Below are 21,722 nucleotides of genomic sequence, written 5' to 3'. Positions count from 1 at the left end.
CGAGCTTCCAGCGGCGACTGCTTCACGCTCACTTTTCAGATACAGTATCTCGGAGTTTGTGGAACCCAAGTGGAGCAGCCACGAGATCGGGTCGGGCTCGCGTTCGTGCTTGGGTTCGGGTCTGGAGATCGGCTCTCTGTTCGTCGCTGGGGCGGAAGATCTCCACCCAGTTTTTGGATGCAGGTCTAGCGCTTTTGGAATTTTCATTGAGTAAAACCAGGCAGGACGCATCGCGCGGATCGCTCGGCTGGCGGCCCCTCATTTACCGTTTGAAACTCGTCTAGGCCAGAGCATCTTTGTATGTGTCTGTGTATCGGTGTGAGCACGTTCGCTTGAACGCTCTACATTAAGAAAGAAGTGTATTAGCTTCGATTTATTGCATCGTTGCCTAGTCGACTTTGTGGATTGTGAGTCTCGTGTGGATCATCGCTGGGGATCGGGGATCGGTCTTTTATCGTTGTGTATTCATTCAGAGCACCCATACACTCGCCGAAGACGTCGTCTATTTTGCGTTTTTTCCTTCTGTTATGTTTCTGAGCTGTGCTGCTGCTCTTTTCTTAGCTTTTCGTTATTAGGAAATCGAAAACTGAAGCTGCGGCTGCGACTGGGTCTATCATCAGTCCGTGAGACGGTCTCAAAGCTATTGGTCGTGTTGTCGCTTTTGTCGGAAAAACAGCAGCACGTAACGCTGAACAGAAGAGATCCACTACGTAAAGCGGTCGAGACGTAACGCCATGCGATCGATGATAACGGTTAAACATTCAAAATGAAGCGTTACCGTTTACAGTGAAGTGAAGAAAGGATCGCTTAAGGATACATCCTAAAAATAAAATATATATTATGTGTAAACTAAAAGTATAAATGCAAATTCCTAACTGTGTCACTTTCATCCTAGACTAAAACAAAAAGAAACTATCTCCAAACTTGCATCTTCCTATAGACAATAAATCTATACAACTTTGCTGTATATCTCGAATAAAACGTACAATTCATGCTCTCACAAATCAAATCACAAATTGCTAAGGAATTTCATGGACTACGCCCAGTAGATGATGTGATATTAAAACACTTACACACAGAGATGCATATCTATGGCCTATATATACCAGAGATCGGTGCTAAATCAATGATAACTACTCGCTTAGATCCAATTAATGCAAATTGTGACAGCGCGTAGATGCAAAGTGATCCAAGCTGAGCTGCACGGAAATCAACAACAAATGCTATCGAGGCATGTGTACTGGCTGATGATTATGGGCAGACATTAAACAGACAATCCATAATGAAATTATAAAATTGAAAAGATTATAGCCGGGCTAAGCGATCGTCGAGAGGAAACTGAAACGACTGGGAAGTGCGGACAGATTGAATCGAAGCGGCTTGGCCGGGGATCGATGTCAACTCCGGGGAGAACAGCTCGCCAATTAAAAAGAATTAAATGGAGATATATAATATAAAGTATGTGTAAGCAACTTGAATCATAAATCAGACCAAGCTGAGCAGCGCGAGTGATTGTAAAAAGTGTAAAAAGATCAGTAAAATATACCTATATCTCAAAGTGGCTAATTCCCTCGTATATACATATGTACAACTAAAGCTCCTAATTACCATAAATCTAAAAGAGTAAATACAATAATTTATTAAAAGCAACATCAATCAACAACATTTAACGTTAAATACATTTTATTGATAAAAAAATATTGCCAGCTAGACAATATTTATAAGGAATTGTACAAAGCTATTTTCTGAAACAAAATCGTTGATAACATTTCAAGCCCGCAATCCTAAAAACATTCCTTTACAAAGTAAATACTAAACTGAATTTCCCACGCGTGATCGGATATCAAAGCTAGATATATGCAATATATCTTATATCTTATATTTTGGGCCGATCACAGGATGACTTACGCTGTACTACTACAACAACAACAACAACTAAAACAAAAACCAGCTGAAGCAACAACTATAATCACAAGAAGATCGAATTTGTATAGCAGCCAATGCCAGACGAGTTATCAACATCCGTAAGGCCGAGAGAGAAAAAAAACGCTGCAATAGCCAAACGGTGCTCAAATGGTGATTTCTTCCTGCCAGCGGCCAACGGATATCCGTGCGGATTTTATACCAACACCGACCATCGCAGCCACGACAACCAGTTGTGCAATTAGAGCAAAAGCTGCTTAGTAAACTAGAAGAGGCTGGCAAATTGATGCTACCAAAGCGATCTGCAATATCAGGCATGTAAGTTGAAAGATATAGCTTTTGATATGGAAACAAATATATGGAAAGAGGTCGAATGAAAATGGAATACGAAAAATAGAAATTAATGCTGGAGTAAAGCTAGTACAAATACCTATTTCAGAGGGCTTTATATACTTAATAAGCAAGGGGTTTAATTTTGATTCCATTCGCCTTTAAACAGTATATTAATATCTTAAAATATCCAGAATCCAAGAAACCTTCCTACCATTACGCTTAGTAAATGAATTTTTAAACTCTAATGAACCACTATGGCTTAATTTAATTGATTACAATAAGCACCATCACAGGATCAACAAATATTAGACTTAATGTCAACTGAGTAACATTTACCACCAACAAAAAGTTGATAGATGAATTTTAGTTTTTGTATCTTTCTGCCTCGATTCGCAGACACGTATTCGAAAGATTCAAGGCTTCCACCGCTCGAAACTGTATTTTTCTTGTATTGTAATTGATGAATGAATGAAATTGAAGTTCGAGTAATGACGCAGCGATTTCGTGGGGCGGCATTAAGATTTAGCCAGGCCAAAAAGACGAGGCGAGCGAAATAGAGTTGTCCGCGCACAGACACAGACACAGACACACTTTTTAATTTGGCAATCAAAAGAAAACATAAATTATATAATTTTTCCCTTTTGGCTACGCCTAGATTCACGCACTATTGGCCCACCGAGCGAGCATGGAATGTATTTTCTATAAATTCGATTGTGTCTTTAGCCAAAGAAGAGTGTTGTGCTTTATTTTCGAAAGTGATTAATAGGTTTGACATGTTACTTTTACGCTAATTGAGCGATCAAATCGAATTGAAATGGTGAAGGGCGAAAGGGTAGCAGCGGCGATAATGATAATCCCCGAACGGAATAAAAGTGTCCAAAAAGCGTTTATGCGTTAAATGCACGGAAATCGGCCGCATGTATCCGCCAGATGCAGATACATTGAATCCGTAGGCATTGGGGCGATTAGTAGCGCCTTTCGATTTTTTTCGCCCCGTGTTTTGGAGTGAATGTTTTGGGCGCGTCCAGTGCAGAGGAGGAGTAACGAGGGGTGGGGGCAAATTAAGCAGGTTAATTTAATTTTAAATAGAAGTCGATGGTCGGTCGGTTGAATACAGATTTTTTCCCTTTATTTTTTTTTGTTTTTGGTTTTTGGGAGTGCGGTGGCAGATGGGCGTAAAAGAAGAGCCCGAAACAGAAACAAGAGATCATTAATTAAACGTTTGGAGGTTAGTGAGTGGCCAAAAAGCCAGACAGGTTGATAGAAGCCAGTCCCTGTTCCAGAGCCCCAGTAATGAAATAAACTATTAGACCATTAGATCATTAGGCGAGGAACACGCAGTTAAGCGAAGAAGTGACGAATCGATGGTCTGCCGACAGTTCAATGAAGTTCTCAAAAGGCGAGGTCCAATTTAGATTGTGTAGAGAGATACATTCATATATTTCCTATAAATAATATTCTGTAGCGTTTCGAATAAGACGTTCGGTCGTTTTAAGGAAGTATTATGCTTAAACACATCCAAAATGTTGAAACTTTGTGGCTAGTATTATTTTTTCCTAAAAGCCCATATCCTGGCCAAAAAATATTTACAAAAATGTGATAAACCGAGTATTGTTAGAGACAGTGAATAACTTTCCAACAAATTTACACACAGCCCGATTTACTAAGGCGGCGAAGAGAAATTATGACACTTGATCGTTCGGGGGCAGTGAAAAATTTGTTTACCGCATTAAAATGCCAATTAAAGAGCGAGTTGACCCGAAAGGAAGTAAATCGAGTGAAATGAAATGCTTCAGAGATAATCTGCGAAATGATGGCCATGACGCTATATATAGAAAATCGGGTCCCCCGTCCGAACGGGCACTACAAAGCTCCCACCGCCAATTGCAGTGGGAATCGCAGGGGAGGAGGAGCTGGTTGCCCACTGGCAAGAGCGTAATCCAAGGTAGTTAATTGCGCCTTAAACCGGAAGCGATGGCTTTGATTGCGTTACACATTTTGCTCGCTGCGAACGGAATGTGCGCTGATTTTAGCTGCCCTCTCTTTCTGGTCATCTCAAGCCATCTCTCTCTCTAACAATACTCGTATCTACGTGTATTTCTCAAATTAAACTCAATTTTCGTTGGCTTTTCGATGACTACGGTGATGGTGATGGTGACGGTGACTTCGATAACCGCAGAGCGGAGCAATCTGAAAAGCAAATCACCCTAGGCAATACAAATCTTGGCTCGGAATACACTTAATCCACATTCAAATCGGGGGAAAAGCGGCGGGGACAATGAAAGTTTGTCGAGCCATTACTGCTGCCTGAAATACGCAAATCGATTAAATGAAAAGCCCAGAAAAATCGGGCAAAAGGAGCAACTGAGTTGGAACACACTACACAAAATCAGTTGCTACAAAATATTGTCATTTAACTGTGGAAACAAAAACGTTTTAAAATATTAAATATACTATTTAAATACATTACTTGAATTTATTAAACAATTTATGCCAAATGAATAAAATGGGTAATAAGGAGTGCGGCTTTTCCAATAAATCTAGGACATACATTTCTTTCTGTGCACTAATAGAGTTGCACCAAATCCAAGACCGTAGACAACTCAATAACAGAGTTTTACATAGATGCCTCGCCCTGACTTATGTAAGTCGCAATTTGCAATGCAACAATTTGCAAATGCGGCCCAGGAGATGAGTTGTATTTTAATTGGAGCGACAGTCAGCCAAAGCTTAAATGGATCGCCTCGGCAAAAATAAAAACAAACACAAGCGCAGAATGCTAAATAGCTCCAGATATGCTATTAGTATTTATAATACATGCACACGGGGAGATAGTGAACTATCGAGTTTGGTCTGGTCTAAAAGGCAGCTTGTGGGAACAGAGAAAGGTCGAGAAAATGATTACCTCGAGCAAAGTTTAGAAAAAAACCCGTAAAATTGTTATTGACTACGATAGAAATATAAAAATAAAGTGTACATCTACTATTTATATATTTAAAGCACATTCAAAAGCAACTAAACTCTTAGAAATCAATCATTTAAGGCTTCAGAAAATGTAACTAGCATAAACTGCTTATCAATTTTCAGTACGAAAAGATCTTCAATGTACCTAAGAAATACTTTAGAAAGTAGGTTACCGTCTTAACGTCCAAACAACCCTTATTCCCCATAATACAGTCCTAAATTAAATACCTTACCTTACCAGCAAATACCTTATTTCTTGATCACCACTTCCATTCTGCACGCGACTCCTATTATTACGCGATCCCTACCACAAATCTCACCAGCAAAAGCGAAAGAGCCACCGATGAGATCAGATCATCAATTTAAATCACATTCTAAATGTGCTCGAGATCAATCACAATGCCCTGGCCACACCTTTCGATGGAGCCCAGTTGGCAATCATCGATCCTATCGAGCTACCATCTCATCTGGCTTCTGCAACTCGGCGGCGCTAATTCTCTTGTCTAGACCCCGTTTATAGCCAAGTATACGAGGTACAGAGCGTTTTGTCGAGATCAAACCCTAAGAGCGCAGAAAATCTACTTAAACAACTTAATGATTACCCCACCCATTTGCAGCAACAGCAACGCATATTTTGAAAGCAAAAGTAAAGTGTTTTGAAAGTAAACTACACTAATTTAAAGCTGTAAATTAACCAACTGAACAACATAGCGCTTCCAAAGATAACCTTGAATGCAATGAGAGCTTTAATTAATTGTGAACGTGTGTGTGTGTGTGTGTTGGTAATGAAAAAGGTGTAAAGTGGTAGAGATTTCTGAAGCCAATTCTGATGCCAAGAAATGGGTAGGGAATCGAAATATTTTCATGGAAATGTAACATTTTAATGGGGCCAATTTTCATGCCCCTCAGATGAGTGTCGAGAAATTCAAGCCTAAGGGCAAAAGTGCATTACTTGCGCGAAGCGTAACTTGTACTTGAAAATGAGTTGACCAAAAGCCGAAAAAAAAGCTACAAAAATGTGCTTCAAAGTGAAATAACAACTATTTTGGAGACGTTGTTTGGCTGATGATGAGTAAACACAACCAGAGCGTCGCGTTGATTACAATAGGAAATAATCCCACAAATTGCTTTAATATTCACTGCAAATCAAATGAACCACCCCGCCACCCCGCCATCGAGAAAAATAGGAAAAAACACATCTCAAAAATCCCAGACAAAAGTCACCAAGTTTTGTGTCTCTCTGCCTTCTTTCTTGGCTCTTTTCTTGCTTTTCAGCTTCATTTTCAAAGCATTTAACCTTGGACCATAAAACTCGGCAGACAAAGGCAGCAGCAGCAACAACAACAACAACAAATACAACAACAACTGCACATAATATGTAATCACATCGCATTGAATCTTAAATTCCCTCCCCCCGCCCATCGCATGTGTGTGAAAATTCGCATTTTTCAAGACGACAAAAAGAGCAGAAAAAATGGCAAAAAATTATAAAACGTATATCTCGGCCTCTGATAATTGTATCGCATTTAGCTTTTGGCATATTGTTTAGCAGACGATGATATATGGGAACCCATTCCGCACAGACAGCAGGTGTACTATATGGATATGGCCAGCTCCTAACTTCTCGACTTTGTGAATTTTGCCTTTGATGGCGGCGACTTACGCTCTAGATATTGGCATAGGAGGCATAGGAAGATGTGGTTCCATTGTCGGATCCTAAGTGGGCTAGTTTGTGGGCAATTTCGGAAGAATTCGCGTGGTTTGGTTTCAGTTTTTTGTTTTTTGTTTCTTTTGAAGTGTGGCACGATCTGAATTGTGGGTTGACACGAAAGTGCCTCGTTTGCGGTCATAAGTTGGTGGTTCCAACATGTGCCAAAGGGAGTTTATGGCAGATGATGAGTTGGCAGAATGAATTAAGGCCTGATTTGCCAGCTCGCCCTTGGCTTTAAGTTGAGCAAATTTTAAACTATTCGTTGGTGGTTTACTGGAGATATGTGGTTTCCGGTTTGGGTTTGCACAAAAATGGCTTTGGAATTTTAACAGACAGAAGTAATAAAATATGTAAGATTACATAGTTCATTGGAATCTTTTACAGTTTCAATTATTTCAAGAACTCTTACCAAATTTCCTAAAAACAAAAGTAAAGCTGGTAACAGCGTGTTGCTATACTCTCCTCTCCATAACTCGTTAGCATCTCGAGGAAATATCTTAGTTATCGCATGCAAATTTCAGCAAATCCCCTCTATTGAATAAAATTATATGCTAATGGGAATGTTCTGCCATGAGGCAAGCCAAATCACTTAATAACCAATCACCGGCTTCTTCGGCCATTACAACCTAATGCGCCCTAATGTATGCAATTTTGTGATTGATAACTAGCTTATTTGCCTCTTGCACTTCAACTCTCGCTCACCGATTAAACAATCGCTGTTCGGGTTTGTTTTACATTTATATTGTTGACCGGAAGGAAATCCCATTTCGCTCACGAGTAGAAATCTCGAGGCCCAGGTCTTCGGGCAATTGACCAACACTGGAGCCGTCAATTGTGATTGCCAGCGAGCTAATAGCGGCGCACTTGAAGCTTTCAGTCATGGCAATTATTCCGCAATGTGCGATCCACTGAGAAAACACATCGCAGTCAATATGATTCAACAACACTAGAAAAGGTAAAAGATAAGCGTAAGATTTCAACACTCTGAATTACATTAAACGCTGGTCACACTTGAGTCTAGTGTGACCTTGCTTCTGGTGCAATAGCTCATCCTCATTAAATCCTGTTTATTATTTAATATTCTATATCTATATATTCTAAAAATCATTTGACAGTGTAGTTGTTCCATGTTCCACGTAGAGAGGGGTTGGGTGTTGAGATGGATGGATGGGTGGTTAGTCGGCTGGGCGGCGTAGCGTCGAGGAGGGTGCAGCGTGGACACAAACAACTTGTCAGCAAGTGTGCAGCGACTGCAAATCGAGGAGGAGTCAAGGCACTTGGCCGCATCCGCAGATGAAGCCAGGGTCCAGTCTCACCCAGTCTCACCCAGTCTCAGCCCCAGCATCGTTGGCTGCATCGTCAATTGGAGCACTTTCACTTTAGGCCGGCTAAGTCCAAGCCAGATCGGTATTTGCTCTTTGATTGGTACTGTTGTTAGAGGGGCTGTTGATGTTGCTGTTGGTGTTGCTGCCGTGGCTACTGATGATACACTTCCTTGGAGAGAGTGAAGTGGATGCCCGCATGCATATTAAGATGCTTTGATAATGATTACGATTGCTGCTGAAGATTGTCTTTACCGCTGTGGAAAACTTAAATAGGGAACCGCCGGAGCAACAGCACTTCGAGTGATAATTATGCAAGACTAGTGTCTGCAGAATGGGAAAACCATCATGGGCGGTTTTTGGAGGGAACAGGACAGGATTGTAAAGTACAGGATGTAAAGTACACCCACCCACCTAGTGTATTCCATCTTCGACCATTCTCTGTGGAATCCCCCTTCATTCTGTTGGCCTGGCTACTGTTTTTGTTGTTTTTGTTGTTGTTGCGCCTGCCACTGGTTGTCGTTGTTGTTGACTGTTGCCAGCTTTGTTGTTGCTGGCTTTGTTCGTTGTTTGGTGTTGCCTGCTGCTCGGTGTTTTGTGCTTCTTGTTGTCTTGTGTCGCGGCGCACGTGTTTGAACGGTAGCATGTGTCAGGCAATGATAGGTTGGAGCTCAGGCCCCACTTGGACCGCTTTGGATCGGGTCGAGTCGGATCGGATAGGATCGGTTCGGATCGGCGGCAATATAATTAGGCCTGCCGCGGATCGCTCCGACATGTGGACACTTTGGATGTGCGCAATATTTCATGCTTATAACCAAAAAAAGGAGCTCGTAGGCTGCCATGTTACAGTTAGGTTTCCTTTTTTTGGCCCCAGCTCCACAGCTCCATTGTTCCAACGCCCGCTAGATCGCAGGCTCCTCTGAGTCCGGCAGATATATATAAGTATAAATTGCAATATATATAGAGTTATAAAAAAAAAAAAAACAGAGTCTTGGGGCAGCGCAGTGCAAACACACGAAAATGGCCAAGACAACTTTCTTCTTCCTCTCTCAGGTGCAAACTGGTTTACTTATGATGTGAATGTTGATATGGTTTCTTTTCAATTTTTTTTATTTCTATTTTTGCTTCTTCCTTCGGCCCCTGGGCTGCTGCTGCTTCTATTTCGATGGTTTAATAGAGCTTATATGACAAACGAAAAGCAAACCGTTAGGTTAGCAGCAAACTGGCCGAGGAGGAGTTGCAGTTTGGCTATCGCTTTCAACTAGAACAAGCTTGACTGGCTTGGATGTGTCTGCAAATGTGGCTTTATAAATAATTGTATCATTTGGCCCGCTTCGAGTGTGTGGTAATAAATCGAAATCAAACTGCTCCCATGGATATGAGTGTATGTATATGTGTATACCCAAACAGCCACTTTACCAGCTGGCTGGATGAAGAAATAAAAATCTAATTAATTGCATCAAAAATGCTGAGCTGTTGAAAACGTTTAGGCAATCAAATGGAGCAGTTTATTTCCCCCCGCTCCTATTTAATTTTATTTAGCCTGATTTGTGAACTGCTTCCCTCCGCTTCGCTCGATGGAATCGTGAAATGTGGCATTATTTCGCGGCTGCTTTTTCAATTAAGTATTTGAATACCTTGCCTGGATGAGTGTTTGTACTGTGCTTTATTTTGTGTTTTTGGGTCCGGAGTCCGTTAGCCTGGTCATGTGTATGGGCATATGGGCACTTTCAAAAATTTCGCCATTCACTCTTTTGGCTCGGCCAGTCGCTAGATGCTCGGAAGTTTTGGTGGGTGGATGTCGCATTGGTTTTCTGATATACGGATGCACATCTGGCCATCCGGATGCACATGTGGCTTCGTTTACATTTTTTTGACTTTCAATTAGTTAATGAGCATTAAATAGCTCCAAGGAATTACCATTCCAGGCGTCCCGTTTACATTCTATGTGAAGGAAATGGCACACTGACAACTTAATGCGCTGCCATTACAGCTACCATTAAAAAGAGCTCTTTCAAATAGTTCAATTTATTAGGGGCTCAGCTTTCAGCAATATATTTTGGTAAAATTTATTTTATGTCTGAACGTGTAGGATCTTTAAAAATATTAACCACCACTTGCAATTGCAACTTTTGAACGTAATATGAAATACAACTTCTGTGACACATTTCTAACAGCAGTACTGTATTTAATTTCTCGCAAACATACTATAATATTCCTTACAGTAAACTAATCGTTTGAAAGGTGCTTTCCGCAAACACAGGAGTGGAAATCCCGAAGAAAATCATTGCACTTTTGAAAGTATTTACTTTTATCACCTCTCATGAGATGGAACATTGAATGTAAATGTAAGCCTTATCGCATCCGAATCAGCCGAGTAGCTGAGCCTTAAGCTCTGGCAAATATTTAAGCCAGGCAAATCGCTATAAATCAATCCCGGCCACCGATAATTACCGAGTGCGACCATTGATTATCTCTGGGCTCTAAGCTGGCACCTTTGAAATTCAATTGAGCTGTATTTCATGCATTCCAAACATTTGCCCAGCTCGCTGGCAATAAAAGTAAAATCCGAAGACCCGCAAAACACGAATTTATGGGCTCCAGTTTGTCCGTATGTCTGGTTGTCCGTATGTCCAGTTGTCCTTTTGTCCGTCATTTACAAATGATCGAGAGGCTCGAGCTTAGAGGGACATGAAATTGCCCAAGACTAGCTAAGCTAAACTGATTTTTGCACCTAAAAAAAAATCAAATGGGGGGAAGGAAAAGAGGAAGAAAATCTCAATTATTTAGGCTGAGCATTTAGCCAGAGCTGAGTTAACTGGTTGGTCGTCTGCATGTGTGCTAGTTATATAAAGATAAAGTAAGAAATAAAACATCGCAAAGTATAACAAACAACAGGATACAGTCAGCCAGCGGCGAGGCAGCCAACTGGTCTGTGCTTTAATTTTTGTTTTTTAGTTTTCCTCTTCATTTTTCCCTCGATTTTTTGGAGCATTGGGAAAGCACTTGCTGGCATACGTAGAAAAATGCTTTTCGATACACTTTTCGACATTCATTCATTTGGCGGACCAACGACCGACCGACCGACCGGCTGGCTGCTCAAGTTGCCTATCCGATGGCGATGGCGATGCCGATGACGATGGCAATTGCAATTGCGGCAACTTTTAGCTAGCTGCTAGTTTGTTGGTTTCGTTTGGAAAATTGAAACAATTTCCGATGTCACTCTCACTTTTTATTTCACCTGACGACGAGTTGCAGCCAATCTAGACAACCAGATATGTAACGACGACGATGGACGGCGACGACCACAGCACAACGTGATTTGGAGATGTGTTTGCTCTCTGTTGCAACTGTCGCTGCTGCTGTTGCTGCTGTTGCACTTGTTGTGTCCAGCGGGGAAAAAGTGGTTCAGATTGCACTAGAGTCCCAGCTCCAGCTCCAGCTCCAGCCACAGTCACAGCATCATCATCATTATCGCCGTCCTCATCATCGGCTTACTCCCCAAAAACGCATCCATTGCAGCTAATGCAACATCTGGGGCTGCTGCTGATGCTGCTGCTGCATGTTGCTGCTGCAGAAGTTGCCCTCGTTGATGAGTTGCACAGTTCGCCACAGCAACTCGGACATCTTGGGGGTTTTCGTTTGAGGACCACTGTTCCTGACAGGCCATTACTTACGTATGCCTGGCTTAGAGAGCAGATCTTGCTGGAGATTTTACTGCCAGCAGGTGGAAGACTCATCAAATTTGGCCCACTTGGGGAATACTGTTTAAAATGTTTCAACTTCACCTTATAATTAGCTGCCATTAATCCTTTGTTAACATATTTAGGGGTGGTCAAAGATATTTGCTATAAAACACCCCTGAAGCTTTTTTACGTGTTTAGTAAGTTTAGTTAGTTTCTTTGACGTATCTTGATGTTAATATATTGATGTTAATTTGTGGCTAGCAATGTAACATCATCTTGTACTCAATAAATATAAATAAAATGCAAATACTTTTAAAAAAATAAACTTGCATTGGCGCTTTCCACGGCGCATTAAGTGTTGATGTACTAATGCAATCCATTAAGATATCAGTCGCCAATAAAATCGCAGGCTTATCTTAACTTGCTGATGCTATCGCTCGCATATCAGACTCTTTGAGATATTTTTTGATATTCTTCGCATTGGTAAAATATTCACTCAACCAATAAAAGCCCGCGATGATCTCGTGAATGATCTCGCATATTAATCTCTTCTATCTGAAGCATTTCGCATTGGCTTTATTGCCCGTGCGTGTCTCTGTGTTTTTGCTTCTCTGTTTGTTTGCTTGCTTGTTTGTTTGTTTGTCGTTGGATGTTTGTTGTGACGCTTTTGGTATCAGGTTGCCATTGCCTCGTTAGAGAGTGTGCTCGAGTGTGTGTGAGCCGCTATCCTGCCAGCGAATATTTGTTTTTGTAGTCGTCGCACTGCGAGCTGCAAGTTGCTGGTGTGCAGTTGTTGCTGATGCTGCGATGTTGCGATGTTGCTGCTGCTTGGACTGATGTAACGAGGTTTAATTTTCCATTTCAGTGAGCGGCTTGCTTTGGAGATTTTACTCTCGTTTTTCATTGTGTCGCCGGCTTTGGCTCGGTTTTCCTTTTAGCAAAGTCGCAGTCTGGGCTTTGGTTGTGGTTTAGTTGCGCTTGATTATGCTTTTCGCTCTTGCTATTGCCGCTGCTGAAGCGCGACTGCGTCGCCTGATTGTCATGATTATCACGATAATTATGCGGCCAGCATTTAATAATCACAGTGGCGCTGCTGATGACGGGGGTTCGTCTGAAATTTTACAAAGTAAATTTCGAGCTACTCCTTCGACTGTCGCTCTATAACTATGCTTCAGTTTCAGTACAGCACTGAGGAAAAATCCATGTGCCTAAGGGTTTTTGCTATGCGACTATGTTTCAGTATTTAGCTTAAACTAATAAATAATTGAGCGAAAATCAAACCCTCAATCAGCGTTAATAAGGCAAAAAATCCTCTGACTTGAATTGAAATAAAATTTGGTGTCGAGCTGAAATCATTAACAGTTTCTCCAAAGTGATTCAACATAAGAACAAGGTGGTTGCAACTCGCACAGAACCTTTTTAGCCACAGGAATGTTGGCGCTGGGCTATTTCCTCAGTGCAGTTGCAGTTGCAACTGCAATCCCGTTCCAGCAACATTGTCAACGGCAACAACATCTCCTCCGCTGTACATTTTTGCCAATCTGGAGCGCCGTTTTCCATCGTCGCCGTCGCCATCGCCATTGCCATCACCATCCCCATCCGCCTGTCTGCCTGACTGCGTTTTTCGCGGTTTTACAACTTTGATTTCACTTTTCTTTGCAACATGCGACGCCGCTTGCGGGATTTGGTTGGTACTCGCATTCGCATCTGTATCTGTGGCTTTTTAGCTGTGCATCTGCAGCCACACGTACCTGTGTATCTGAATCTGTATCCGTACCTTCACCGTCCGTTTCTTGAACTGTTTGCTTCATTGCTCCCGTTGTTGCCGACCACTGTCGCTTGGCTAAAACTTTGTTACTCTTTAATTGGTTTCTTTTTTTATTATTTTCTTCCCGGCTTTCGCAGGCATCCGCTTAAAGCTTACCATCGCCGCGATGATCGCGTCGCTGATGATGATGCAGTGGCGTCCAGCTGAAGAGTCGGCTATAATTGTCAACCGCTTTGGCGCGTTTGCAACAAATTATTAAACACATCGCGGCTTTTGGGCACTGCACAGCGGATTGGGATTTGGGCGCCGGCCAAGTCACATGAAAGGTGTTGACGCTTCAGGTGCAACACGGGCTTAATTGCCAAGCCAGGTTGAAATTCATTCATTAAGAAGAATTGTTGTTTTGTGCTACAGCGAAAAATGCTGTTTCCAACTGAAAAGGTTAAATATATCGTGATTCTTAAGCTTGAAAAGTATGATGTTATAATGTCTCTGCTGAAGAAGTAATGTTTTGTTTACAAGAGTAAAATAAATGTATTACACCGTCATTCACTTGAATTAACTTTCGTAATTTGCCATCTTCAATGAGCTCGATCTCGTTTCGGTTCGACTAAATAACAAAAATTTTATTACCAGCTCAGCAAATAAAAAAAAACATGATGCCAACTAATTTCAAATGTAATATAAGATAACCAATTAGTTTAAAGGACTCTTTAAGAAAATAACTTATAAACTCTAATGTAAACTATTAACGAAAAATTCAAATTAACTTACTTCTTACAAAAAGAGTTACATTAAAACAATTGACCAAAAAATCGTCTAATCGTTGCATTTATAAACGCTGCAATCTTCCACGCGTTCTCAAGCTCTAATTACAATTCTGCAACAATAATTTTCGACTCTATAACACCGCAGACAGCAAATCAAAGGCAGCAAATGCGGCTAATTAACTTTTTGGCAACACGGCCAGCCAGCCAGCAGCAACAACAACAAACGGCAATTTGTTGTCGCCAGACGATCGCTAAATGCTGCAGCAATAACAATAACAAGAAGAAGAAGAAGAGAAAAACAACAAAAACAACAGCAACGTCAGCGACGACAGCAGCAACCCACGAAAATGTCTCATGAAAAATTCTGTTCTAGATAGGAGAACAGAGCTCCATAGATCAACGCGCCCACCTGAATGCAAGTTGTCTGTTAAAGTTGTTGCTGTTGCAGCAGTTGATGCAGTTGCTGTTGCTGCAGCAGTTGGCAAATATGCAACTTTGGTTGCGGTTCACATGATGAGCTGTGGAGTTGGGGATCTCTTTAAGGTCTATTCTTGGCGTGCCATCTGCCCAGAGTCGAGCTTCAGTTTATGGACAGCAAAAAATGCGTACTATACCTAAATTAAGTGAAAAATTTATTACTTGGTTTTACTGAATTTAAATAATGCCAACCTCTCAAATGATTATGATTTTGACTACTTATTGTGTTGATAATATGATTTTTTGCAATTTTGACATCCTTAGACTTAAGCCAAGTTTTCGGCCAGTGTAACCCACCCTCCTCCTCGAAAGCCCACGCATTTTCCGCTGACTCGTACGCACCTTCAGGCCATGTTGAACGACCTCCACACGAGGTGCCACTGTACCCCACTTCCTACCCATGGCGTGCTCCACTTCCCCCTTGGAGGTGTGTGCTTAGATGTTTGTCTGCCCGTCTGTTTGTCTTACATAATCGTCACTCTAGATACCGTTAACGTTTTTGTTAATTTTCATGACTTCTTTTTCTTGTCAGTTTTCAAGTATTTTTCCACCCTAAAACAACAGACAATAGAACAATTGTTTAAACATCTCGGAGGTCCCCTTCCTTTCCGAAGTTTTTGGCATTGCGGCAAAAGAATCCATTAAAATGAGAAGAAAATAACCAAAAAATGTTCCAAAAAGATGTTCTTTGGGTTGTCGAACAGTCGGCACTGTACTATTATTAGATCTCTAAGGTATGTCGCCAGGCAGCTTAATGACGTACATGGAATTACCTAAACATAATGATAGTAAAGAACATATAGTCCGATCTACACAGCTGCGAACAGTCGAACTCTGTGACGCACCAGGGAACTGGGTTTATTTGGAAAGATTTGGATTTCAGTTTCGGCAGTGGGTGAAAGCATTTGCTTTTTTTTGGGTTCAACTAAACAAAGCTATATGGTATTGAAATAAGACATGTTAAAACTAAGTGTTCAATTAAACGGGGTAAAAAAGCTTGTGACGATTGCACCTTCAACACCAATGTTTTGAAAGCTACTTTTGTGACGAAACACGATGTCTTATATGTCTACATAAAAACACAACCTAGAATTTATCCATTAACAAGTTTTATCAAAATATTTGTTATGTGTGGGGCTCTTCGCCACTAGGCAAAGTGCCGTGTACAATGATAAGACTCGGAATTTTGTTTAAAATAGTCTTTTTATATTACTAACAAGTTAACCTTTGCTTTTTCTTTCAGGTACATAATCACTGTAAATTAAATGCAATTTTGAATCAGAATTATTCTGAGTGTCCTCGGCACCAGACGCATTGAAAGACGAAAAGCGAGCACAAAAACTTAAAACTACAACTTGGCAGCCTGGCAGCCTGGGCACTCAATCGAAACGCCAGTCCACCAATCAATCAATCAATCAAGGGGGAAACGCAGGAAAACGAAGGATAAACTCGGTTACGGCCCGTTTGCGACTTATGAGAGTTATGAGAGAGAAAGACCACTCACCAAGAAAGATGCTTCCTAGCCCGAAACAGGGCTGCGTATACCCTGCCTTAGGATTAATACCCACTTCGTATATATCACACGTACCTTATGATCTGGCCTCCTCAGCGGCGGCGGCCACATCCTCGTCATCATCGTCGCCGACGACCACGTCAGCAACGACAACTGGGCGGCTGCAGCACCAACACTCCCACCAGCAACACCAGACCTTAAATCACCATGCCAAGGGCAAGCGGAGAGGCAGTTTCGATCAGCCGTTGGATCTGCGATTGGCCCACAAGAGGAAGACGGATCTGGCGGATCAGGGACCCATGGAGGATGAGAACAGCAATCTGATCATGTTCGCCAGTGAGCTGGCCGTGGCTCAGCAGAAGGAGAAGGAGCTGAACAACAACCACATAGCAGCCTCGCTGGCCGACCTGGGCTTTGATATGAGCCGCAAAATGCTGAGGGCCTTGAGAGAGGGCGGTGCAGTCGGTGGAGGGGGAGCAGGAGGAGGAGGGGGTGGACCACCAAGCGCACCGCCCTTAACGCCACCACAATGTTCGATACCCGCCGTACATCCCACACTCCTAGAAGCCATGACCAAGAATTTGCCCTTGCAGTATCGCAATGTATTTGCTGGGGTTTTGCCGGGTAAGGTGACCAGTCCGGCGGCCTCCAGTAGCCCCACGGGTGCGGATTTCCCGTTCCGGCATCCGCTCAAGAAATGCGAGCTCACCTGGCCACCGCCCACAGAGCAGTTGCAACTGGAGCTGCCACATCAGAACCCGAAGTTGTCGCCGGTCCTGCCTCATCCGCAACTACAGGACTATCAAACGCGGAGGAAAAACAAGGCCAGAACCGCTGCCACCGGGGGCAATGCGACGCCCAACTTGCCACAACGCAACAAGGATCGTTACACCTGCAAGTTTTGCGGAAAAGTCTTTCCGAGATCGGCGAACCTGACGAGGCATCTCCGAACGCACACGGGAGAGCAGCCCTACAAATGTAAATACTGCGAACGTTCCTTTAGCATATCCTCCAATCTGCAGCGCCATGTGCGGAATATCCACAACAAGGAGCGCCCCTTCAAGTGTGAGATTTGCGAGCGATGCTTTGGCCAGCAGACCAATCTGGACAGGCACCTTAAGAAGCACGAATCTGATGCGGTGTCCCTAAGTGCGTTGTCGGGCGTGAGCGAAAGGATGCACTGCATTCGCAGATTCTGTGAGAATCCCTCAGAAGAATCCTATTTCGAGGAGATACGCAGCTTCATGGGCAAGGTCACGCAGCAGCAGCAGCAGCAGCAGCAACAACAACAGCAGCAGCACGACCAACAGCAGCAGCAACCGCATCAGTCAACCGCAACATCGGCGTCCAGTTCGTGCTCCTCGTCGCGGGACACGCCCACATCCTCGCAGGAGGAGGCGGACAATGCGCCAGCAACATCGATGGCTGACGCGGCAGCAACATCGTCCAGCAGAGACCAGGAGGAGGAGGACTCGCAGCCCATAATGGAGCTTAAGAGGACCCTCACCTCCAAGCTCTTCCCCACCTCTAACGCAGCCACCGCTATCACGACGCCCCAAGCAACATCTATCAAGGAAGAGGAACCCTAACTACGGAACTTCGTAACTACTTAAAATCAATTTCAACAAAAAACTTTCCTATAGCAGTGGAGCCGGAAGGAGGTGAAGAGTTCCGTAAACAGATCCCTAAAACTACGTCTAATATCTAGCTGTAAATATATACATATATCATGTATCCCTAAACCCCCTATATGTTCTAGAAATACGTGTAAATCGAATTGTACAAATCGAGAATTGGCAGATATTTTAATATAAATAAATACGAACGTATGTGCATAACTATTATTAGATTCGTCCTAAGCATTGGTATTCTTTTGTACATATACGAGCGTGACATGACGAAAAGTGTATGAAAAATAATGACAAACAAATCAACGCTCCCACTGTTTAAATAAAAAGTTACAAGTTTTTGAAATTAGCTGAGGTGCACTTTTGACTGGGTCGGCTTTGGGCAAATATGTTATAATATATATATTTCAGAAACTTCAAAAAGCGGATGCGAAATTTGACATCCTACAGGATGTACTATTCATACTATACATACATTTATTTTACATAGAAAGATTTAGCCTGGAACGCAACCAGTCTGGTTGCGATCTTAGTTATTTAAATCTTTAAATTTTGTCGAAGGATTGCTTTGCCTATTCCATTTTAATTTGGCCCAGATTATTAGAGAAATGAGGTAATATGACTTTTATCATATATATTAACCCTTGTAAAAAATATGGATTGAGTGCAGCAGCGTTTGCAAAAAAGTTCATGCTATTGCAGCTGAAAATGAAATTCCATTTAATGTTCAAAATAATGTTAAAATTCTATTAAGCATAGGTGCGAGAGGGTTTAAAGTTGTATCCCCGCCAGGTGTAAAAGGCCGGACACAAGCGACTCGATTGATTACGTAGGCGCCAAGTTCTTACCAAAGAATATCTAGTGCCAGTAAAGAGATGCAACAAAGATTGTGCTGACCCCCCGACAGATAAAAAGTAAAATATTTGCCAGACTTAGGACAATATTTGATCGTTCGCAAAATAAATACACTGATAGCGACGGACTTTTACTTTAAATCTTGGGGCACATTTCGAGCCACTAATCTTGGCGGGCGACGGACAACCGCTGTGATATGCCCCACGATCCAGATAATAAATAAATCCAAATGCACATCTTCAAGGGGCAGATAGTACGGACCCGGACTTAGTCAGTGTCAGGCGGTCAGACAATCAAGTTGAGCTCTCTCTCTCCATAAATCGTAGTCGTGGGCCACTGCAGCCTAATTCAATTAAAATTAAAACGCAGATCTACGTGTTCGAGTGAAATTGCCCCGAATTTCCGACAATTATAGGCCACGCTCTCGTCAGTAATCTCGCGTCTGCGTAGGCGGCAATAGCTGAATCCCGGTCATGCAATCGGACGCATCTCCCCTGGGAGCTGCTGCCACGGAGTCCCTTCCAATGCACCGCTCCACCTCCATGCCGGTGAAGCCCAAGCCACTGGAGCAGAAGCCACTGCTTCGTTCCTCCGAAAAGGAGACGGTCAATGCGACGGATTACTATCCGGAAAGCCCGGGGTTCGTACGACGCAGAAGGTCAAAACCCGCCGGGGATCACCTGGAAACGCGCAGCGAGCAAAAGTGAGTTGAGTAGCTCCACAATTATATTATGTGTATTATGGCATTAACTTAAAATTATATTATATAATAACATTTTAATAACATTAAGAGTTCATAGAAATAAACATTCCTTAAATTTTTTAAACATCTTAAGCTTCCCCTACACACACGACTGGGCAGGCAGTACGATAGAGCTTACACCAGACTTGGGATCCGGACCACGGACTTCATCTTCAGATGGACAGAGACGAAGCCTTCATCGCGTGATGGAAAAGAACGGCAAGGAGAACGTTGTGTTCCGGCGCATTCCGGAGAAGTCATGGCGCTACATGCGGGATCTGGTCACCACGCTGGTAAGATCCTGGTTCGGCCGCAGGAAAACGTCAACGCCCCAAGCCGATCAATGTGTATATCCGCGATCGGATGTGTATAGCATAACGCCCAGTATTCAACGAAGACTCGATGAATTGGCCAATGAGCCACCGCACCTGGGTTCCCATCTTTCGAAGTCTAATCCTAGCCAAAGCGAGCGCGTCACGTTTAGCATATAGTTTCTGATACATTAATCAAACCATGACCGACTAAAATACTCACACATATTAATAAATACGTATTAACCAACCACATATCCACTTGCTAAATTGGGTGAATGTATAGTGACTTAACTTGTAAGGGTCGTATTTCGTGCATGCTCATCATTGGTAATCCATAAAGATCGTTTTCTTACAATCGCGCAGATGGAACTGGAATGGATGTACGTGCTGACCCTGTTCCTGGGAAGTTACTTTCTCAGCTGGCTGCTCTTCGCCGCCCTCTGCTACGTGGTGGCCTACTCCCACGGTGACTTCATCTTCGATCCGGTCAGTGGTAGGCGAATGGGCGAGGGCGTGGACCCCTGTATCTACGGGGTGCACAGCTGGGTGGCCATGCTCATATACTCTGTGGAAACACAGACGACCCTCGGATTCGGCGAAAAGTACGCCAGCGAGGAGTGTCCGGAGACGATCTTTCTGTTCGTCATGCAGATGTTGAGTGCGGCCCTAATTGAGGGCTGTATGGTGAGCGTGATCTATGCCAAGACAGCCCGGCCGGCGAGGCAGCTGACCAAGCTGAAGTTCAGCGAGAAGGCTGTGGTGAGTAAGCTGCCCCCATTGGGAGTGGAGCCCACCCATTTAGATCCATCCTTTAGAGATTATCTCACGTAGATCTGTTATCGCGACGGCAGGCTTTGTTTGCTCTTTCGCGTTTGCGATCCCCGCGAGCAGCAGTCCATTGAGTCCAAAATACGAGTGTACATGATCGTGGATAAACGGTGAGTCACTGTCGCATTTTCGGGAAATTAGTGAACCCATATCGTATCGGGGGAACTGAAGATATGTTTTGCATAAGAACTACAAAGCTGATACTATACTATAAATCTTCCTATTATATTTTTATCTTGTAAGTTTGCTATATATGTATAAATATATATGTTTGGATTTAAATAGAGATCGAAAACAACTTAAAGTTATGGTAAAAGGAAATTAAAAATGCTATAAAACTCCTTAAATATTAAATCACTCATAAGGAAATTTCTCAATAAACTTGACCTTCCACTTAGAGTACTTGCAGCTGGATTAAACATGCAATTATTATAAACATCCATCTTATCTGTTTCGCTGACAGCACCCGCGAAGGTGAGACTGTAAAAAGTCACGTGGAACTGAAGCTGGAGGGAAATGGGGAGCAGATAATTCTCTGGCCTGATGTGGTGTGCCATGTCATCGATGAGACGAGTCCGTTGTTTCAGTTCACCACAGCAAAACTCTTCAATGCTGCCCAATTCGAGCTGTACGTGTCCATTGTTGGCACTTCGCCGGCCACAGCGCAGATGACGGAAGCCAAGACGTCCTATCTTCCAAGGGAGATTTTCTGGGGGCAGCGGTTTGTCAATATCATTCATTACGATGCCCAAAACGAACGCTATGTTGTGGACTACGAGAACTTCAACAGGACCATTTCGGTGGACATGCCCATGATGCATCCGACAAATGATCACTTTAAGCTGGAGTATAGAAAGTGAAAAGTGTTTAAAAAAAATATATTTAAAG

General features: G+C 42.7%; 2 protein-coding genes across 2 annotated transcripts; both read left to right on the top strand.

Moving 5' to 3' along the window:
* Positions 1-611: 611 nt before the first annotated feature.
* On the top strand, positions 612-18,417 carry LOC120444846 (transcription factor Ken). Its single transcript, XM_039624806.1, has 2 exons — positions 612-2,241; positions 16,198-18,417. Exon 2 carries the CDS (start codon positions 16,428-16,430, stop codon positions 18,054-18,056), a length of 1,629 nt encoding a protein of 542 aa, XP_039480740.1. The 5' UTR covers positions 612-2,241; positions 16,198-16,427; the 3' UTR covers positions 18,057-18,417.
* Positions 18,418-19,201: 784 nt separating this feature from the next.
* On the top strand, positions 19,202-21,694 carry LOC120446582 (ATP-sensitive inward rectifier potassium channel 11). Its single transcript, XM_039627604.2, has 5 exons — positions 19,202-19,653; positions 19,787-19,985; positions 20,370-20,765; positions 20,838-20,944; positions 21,298-21,694. The coding sequence occupies exons 1-5, from the start codon at positions 19,424-19,426 to the stop codon at positions 21,692-21,694; spliced, it is 1,329 nt and encodes a 442-aa protein (XP_039483538.1). The 5' UTR covers positions 19,202-19,423.
* Positions 21,695-21,722: the final 28 nt, after the last annotated feature.

The sequence above is a fragment of the Drosophila santomea genome, chromosome 2R (genome assembly GCF_016746245.2).
Source record: "Drosophila santomea strain STO CAGO 1482 chromosome 2R, Prin_Dsan_1.1, whole genome shotgun sequence".
NCBI lineage: Eukaryota > Metazoa > Arthropoda > Insecta > Diptera > Drosophilidae > Drosophila > Drosophila santomea.
This window is presented reverse-complemented; position numbering and strand designations above follow the sequence as displayed.

Coding starts and splice junctions, on each gene's coding strand:
- LOC120444846 (XM_039624806.1), top strand. CDS start 16,428: ATGAGAGTTATGAGAGAGAAAGACCACTCACCAAGAAAGATGCTTCCT.
- LOC120446582 (XM_039627604.2), top strand. CDS start 19,424: ATGCAATCGGACGCATCTCCCCTGGGAGCTGCTGCCACGGAGTCCCTT. Junction 20,766..20,837: donor AGTTCAGCGAGAAGGCTGTG/GTGAGTAAGCTG, acceptor TATCTCACGTAG/ATCTGTTATCGCGACGGCAG. Junction 20,945..21,297: donor TACATGATCGTGGATAAACG/GTGAGTCACTGT, acceptor TTTCGCTGACAG/CACCCGCGAAGGTGAGACTG.